The sequence below is a fragment of the Thamnophis sirtalis genome, unplaced genomic scaffold (genome assembly GCF_051295495.1).
Source record: "Thamnophis sirtalis isolate CommonGarterSnake01/CBP01778 unplaced genomic scaffold, rThaSir2_p1.2 scaffold_6, whole genome shotgun sequence".
Classification (NCBI taxonomy): domain Eukaryota; kingdom Metazoa; phylum Chordata; class Lepidosauria; order Squamata; family Natricidae; genus Thamnophis; species Thamnophis sirtalis.
The window spans coordinates 7,772,402-7,778,401 of record NW_028261386.1 but is presented as its reverse complement, the minus strand read 5'-3'; the positions used below and the strand labels follow the sequence as shown (position 1 = coordinate 7,778,401).

General features: G+C 43.3%; 1 protein-coding gene across 4 annotated transcripts in view; it reads right to left on the bottom strand.

Moving 5' to 3' along the window:
• The window catches only part of SGSM2 (small G protein signaling modulator 2), a 156,267-nt gene that overhangs the window by 9,500 nt on the left and 140,767 nt on the right, over window positions 1-6,000 (bottom strand). For all 4 annotated transcript variants that reach the window (XM_087717181.1, XM_087717179.1, XM_087717178.1 and 1 more), the window contains 2 exons: window positions 2,333-2,737; window positions 533-657 (listed from right to left, as the gene is read on the bottom strand). In XM_087717181.1, coding sequence (XP_087573307.1) covers window positions 533-657; window positions 2,333-2,737 — 530 coding nt within the window. The remainder of the gene's footprint in view (window positions 1-532; window positions 658-2,332; window positions 2,738-6,000) is intronic.

The following is a 6,000-nucleotide window of genomic DNA, read 5'->3' as shown; positions in this document are numbered from 1 at the left end:
CCAAGAGGAACACATTTTATTTTAAAATGTGATGTTCAGGGCCTGCAATGAACAATAATGTCACCATAGAGAACATTCCATGGATTCTAACCCAGATAGCGGGATCTGCCCAGATTCAACTTGGAAAAACATAAGTCAGCAAATTCTACCACAGATGAGATTTCACTCTGCTCTGCTGCATCTGACTCCAGATGCCGAGGCTCAATTCTTCTCTTGACAAGCATTGGCCTAAGCTTTCCAGATGTGGCTCTCTTGCACAGAGGTAGCATTCAGCCGGTTCTGACATGTTCACCCAAACTGGTAGCGGAAATCACGGGTGGGCTCTATGCCATCCTATTTAGGCACATTTTTGAGGCTGGGCGCCTACGAGGAAAGCGCACACGAAAACAAAGTGCATGTACGGAAGATCAAGCACATGTGTGGAAGGGGCGTGTGTGCCCATGAAGCGAGCGGTCGTGCCCGCAGCAAACCGGTGGTAACAAAATGTGAAACCCACCATTGCTCTTGCACCTCCCTCTTAGGTTTAACTTACCTGCACATAATATTTCGAAGCTTCTCCAGATTCTCAGCAGTGAAATACCAATAATTTCTATCGCACCTCTGAACATCTTTGTCAATTCTATGTAAGTTTAAGGCAACAGTGTCCAGCATTTCTATCTGGAAAATACAAAGACTCGTTAAAAACCTGTTGCTGAACAAGGGAGAGTATTGTCTGTTGGGCCTGATCTTTGCAGAACGACAGGATTTTGATGTCCATTCATTTTAAAACAATTTGTAAAACCAGAGATCATGCCACCATGTGCTAAATGCACTCTTATTCCTATGATTTTATTGTTGCACCATTTCACGTTAATCAATGACGTGCAAAGCCAACGACAATAACAATAAAAATGAATGGATTAATATCATGTTGATCATCCTGAGCATTTTGCAGGAAAAATCAGATAGTATGAAATATTTAGTAAGGGAAGCATCTAAGGATATCTGTTTGTATCACAAGGATTTTCAAAATAAGAAGCTTTCAGTCTAAATTCGTCATTTTAAAACCGCAGCAAATGGATTATGATCTTAGAGGTATACATTTTTTTAAAAAAAGAGACCACGTTCTAACTTTTTTCCTAGACATGAACAACATCCATATTTGAGATAATGTTAGCCTCATGATCCCCATTCTTCTTTTTTTAACGTGGTCTGTTGTTTTATTTAAAAGGTTTCTAAGACACCAGACAGCAAAAATGTCACAGTTTAAGTAAGAGAAAAGGGCTGCAATTCCATGAAATGGAAAGTGGTTAAACAGTGGTGTTGGTTGCATCAAAGGAGACTGCCAGATTTCCTTGTGTTTTGCTTTTATTGATTTTAATGTTTGATTTTGCATGATTGCTGTGAGCCAGAGCTGTGGTTTTCTTTAAAGTGAGCAGTCATGCCAGCATTTTAAATAAATAAATAAATAAATAAATAAATAAATAAATAAATAAATAAATAAATAAATAAATAACTCCTTTTTAAAAATGACCCTCTAATTCCTTAATTCAGGTTAGAGTTGGGGCGACTTGAGTGGAGCTGAGTGTTTACTGGACGGATGCCCTTCCTGATGCCTATGCTGAGTTCACAGCAGATTTTTTTTTCCTTTGTGCCCTGAGAGAAACATCTGTCACTACCTAGCATTGAACCCATCTTTCCAAATGGAAGGCTACCACCAGGCTACCATGCCGCTCAGCTTTTTAAAGAAACAAATACCATATTTTTTGGAGTATAAGATGCACCAGAGTATAAGATGCACCAAGATTTTGAAGAGGCAAATTTAAAAAAAAAAAGGTTTTGCACTCTGCAGACCTCACAAAAATGGCCCGTTTTTCGTTTAAAAAAAAAGGCATGCATAACCTTTAGGAGGCTTATAGAGTGCTTCTGGGGGCTGGGGAGGCAAAAATGAGCAAAAAACGCCCCACGTTTCACTACTTTTTGTCTTCCCCACCCCCAGGAGCACTCTGGAAGTCTCCTAAAGGCTATGCATGGCCATTTTTGCACAGGGGGTTTTGGGAGGCCAAAAATTCTGTATTCAGTGTATAAGACACACCCAGATTTTCACCCTCTTTTTTGAGGGAAAAAGGTGGGTCTTATACTCCAAAAATACGGTAATAAAAACACAATTAAAACTAGGAGTAAATAAAAGTTAGGGGAGGAAATTGGATTCCTTCCTGGGAAGGAATATTTCATAAATGCAATGCCCTCTTGCCCGGCCTTTTAACAGAGGATGTGAAATTCCAATCCAAATGAATGTCATTAAGTGAGGGCTGTCTGTGCATGCCTATTTCGCCCCCTGACCCTTGCCTACCGTATAAGAAGCAGAGAACACGGAGATGCTCTCTTCTGCAGCTGTTTTAGAGTCCACTTGGGAACCCGTCTGTTCCTCCATTGCACAGCCCGAAGGAGCCGAGCCCTTGATTGGTGAAACGTGATCCAGATCCGGTTTCTGCAACTCCGGGCCAGCTTCCTCTTCGGTCCCATCCTCAAAGCAAATGCTTTGCCCATCATCAATGCTGGAGAGGATGCCTGATGTGACGGAGTAATTCCGAGAAGACGGGAGCCCGGAATCAGGAGAATCAAACTCGACCGACTGTTGTTGGTCGACTGCCACCACAACGGTGGGTGCATCTAGGCAAACTTTGGTCAATGATGGTTCTTCGTGGGCCTTCGGGTCTCGGTCTACGGAGTCCATTTCATCCACAGAAATAAACACCTGCGAACAGCAACATGTCCATCAGGGAGAAAAAGGACATAAACATTAATAACAATAGTACTTGGACTTATATAGGCAGTCCTCAAGTTACGATGGTTCATTTAATGATTGTTCGACGTTACCACAGCACTGAAAAAAGTGACTTAAGGGCGTTTTTCACACTTACAATACAACCAGCCCCATCGTCACTTGATCAGAATTCAGATGTTTGGCAACTGATTCACATTTATGACAGTCGCTGTTTCCCGAGCCATGTGATCATCGTTTGTGACCTTCTGACAAGCAAAGTCAATGGGGAAGCCAGGTTCACTTTACAACCAAGTTACTGATTTAACAACTGTGGCAAGAAAGGTTGTAAAATGGAGCAAAAATCACTTAACAAATGTTTTACTTAGCAACAAAATGTTTCTGCTCAATTGTGATTGTAAGCCGAGGACTACCTGCATACCTCTCCATTGTGCTATACAGCACTCTTCAAACGGTTTACAGAGTCAGCATATTGCCCCTCAACAATCTTCATTTTACTGACCTTAGAAGGATGGAAAGCTGAATCAACCTTGGGCTGATCAAGATCGAACTGCTGGCAGTGAGCAGATTCAGCCTGCGATATGGTAGCCTAACCACTGGGCCACCATGGCTCTTAATTAATTTAAGAAAAGAGTGATAGGCTATCTCTTCTGACAACACTGCTGCCCTTACTGAGTGGATTAACTCATCTCCTGGTTTTTACTATAGCCTGAACCATAAAGCATCAAATTCATATGTCAATCTGAGCCACAAAATAATGACCAAGCTTCAAACTAATATTTCCATGTTGGGTGAACTCAACTCTTGGTTTGTAGCAAGCTACCTTGGTTGAAGAGAAGGACCAGTGGAGACATGAGAGCAATCTTCCAGGGGCTGCCACAGACAGGAGGGGGTCAAGCTATTTTCCAAAGCACCTGAAGGCCGGACAAGGAATAATGGATGGAAACTGACGGTCCCTTCCAACTCTGTTAATCTGTATCTAAACGTTAGCTACAAACACAGCCACCGAACTGGAGGAATAACAGAATAGCAGAGTTGGAAGGGCGCCTTGGAGGTCTTCTAATCCAACCCCTTGCTCATGCAGGAAACCCTACACCATTTCAGTCATATGGTTGTCCAATCTCTTCTTAAAAACCTCCAGTGATGGAGCACCCACAACTTCTGGAGGCAAGCCCTTGAAGTCATGAATCCAATTTCCATGCAGGGTAGAAAACCCCATGAAACTTCCAAGTATGATCTATTTAGCTTCTGCTTAAAGACATCTCAATTGGGGTTGTTAAGTTGAAAAAAGACTACCTGATTTTTTTGCCAGAGACAAGACTGACCCAAACTGGCTAACAGAAAGACAGCATGGTCCATGACAAAGGTGGGCAATTAATTGTCCCAAGAGGCCACAGGAGAAACTGGGACTGTTGTGGAAAGCCAAACCAACAGAGCTGTGAAGCCTGAGAGGCCCTTGGTGCTCTCTGACCTTGCTTGTTTTCTTGCAGACGTTTCATTACCCTAACAAGGTAACATTATCAGTTCTAGTAAGGAGTGCTATTTGCTGTCAAGTTTATATTCTGGTCTCTTGCCTGTCATTGTGGGGCCAGGCACATGGGCAAATTGGGGGGAAAAATAGCAGCCCCTTCAAAATAAAAGTAATCCATGCAAGCCAGACAAGGACAGCCAAAGTCCTTCGGGATAAGGCTGATAAGCACCCACCTTTATCCTCTTTGAAAATGCTGCCAAAGACTTAATTGGCAATTAGCTTGGCAAGGCTACATGGAGCAGAGTCAAAACAGAGCTTCAGAAGGTAAACTGACCAGCATGAACCAAGTTGCTTCCTGCAAAGGCTCACGTGCCTTTGCTCCTCCTTTATGTCCTATGGGAGGGGCCCATCACCTCCAAACCTTACTTTCGAGTCGTCCCTTCTGTTTTAACTGTTCTTGCCTTCTGGCAGTTCTGTGCATGCACTCACTTGGAACAAGGGAGGTCTGTTTCTCTGCCTCACTGCTGTCCAATTCTGGAGGCTTTGGAGGCAACACATAATTCCCAGATGGTCCTGGCCCCCTCTCTGCCTCCGACGCAGAGCCCTTGTCCGAGCCTCCCCCAGCTGGATATGGCCCGGGGTATAAGATGCCCAAGTCACAAAAAGTTGCATGACTGTTAGAGGAGAACAAAGGGAAGACCAAGTGGTTTGAAGGACAAAACAGCTGGAGTTCCAAACAAAATAGAACAAGATTTAATTTTTGTATGGCTCTTTTTTCCACTCCTTCTAAAAGCAAATGCAGGTGGCAGCTGCGAATGAAGTTATAGCCAAACACGGGACCTAAAGGAACTTATGGGATCTAAAAAGGAAGTAACAGCACAACTGAAAGAATCCCAAGATTTACAATAATAGAGAAACATTATAATCCTGCCCGTGTAATCCAATAACCCCCCCCGAGCATACTCAGAACACAAAAGGGCCACCTGGAAAAACACAAAAGGGATCAATATAGCTGAATCCAAGATGGAATTGCTAGCTGGGTATTTTTTTCAAGGAAAAACATGATGCCATAACACTTGTTTGTACCGTCTGCTTTTGGAGAAGGGCTGTTAGGAGACCAAAGCCAAGGGAAGCATTGAACAGTCTCCTTAGATGTAGCAGTCGGACCTCACGGTCTCCTTGGACCTTGATGTATGACTACAATTGCCACCAGAATTTCCACAGCCAATCAAAGCGGTTGCTAGGTGAACTGTGTCCGGTTTTTATAGCAATAGCAATAGCAGTTAGACTTATATACCGCTTCATAGGGCTTTCAGCCCTCTCTAAGCGGTTTACAGAGTCAGCATATTGCCCCCAACAACAATCCGGGTCCTCATTTTACCCACCTCGGAAGGATGGAAGGCTGAGTCAACCCTGAGCCGGTGAGATTTGAACAGCCGAACTGCAGAACTGCAGTCAGCTGAAGTAGCCTGCAGTGCTGCATTTAACCACTGCGCCACCTCGGCTCATGACTTTTTTTTGCCACAGTTAAGCAAATTGCCTGCCATTGTTGAGAGAATCTGGCTTCCCTGACTTAATCTTGAACGGTCACTAAAGAAATGCTTGTATGTCAAAGACTGCTTGGTTAATCCTAATATATGAAAATATGGAAGGATGTGAGAGCTGCTTGGTGTTTACTTTGCAGACTTTTTTTTAATGACAGAGTAAGATGCGACTTTACTGATGGACCCAACCCATCATCTTGCATCAGGAGTGAGGAACGATG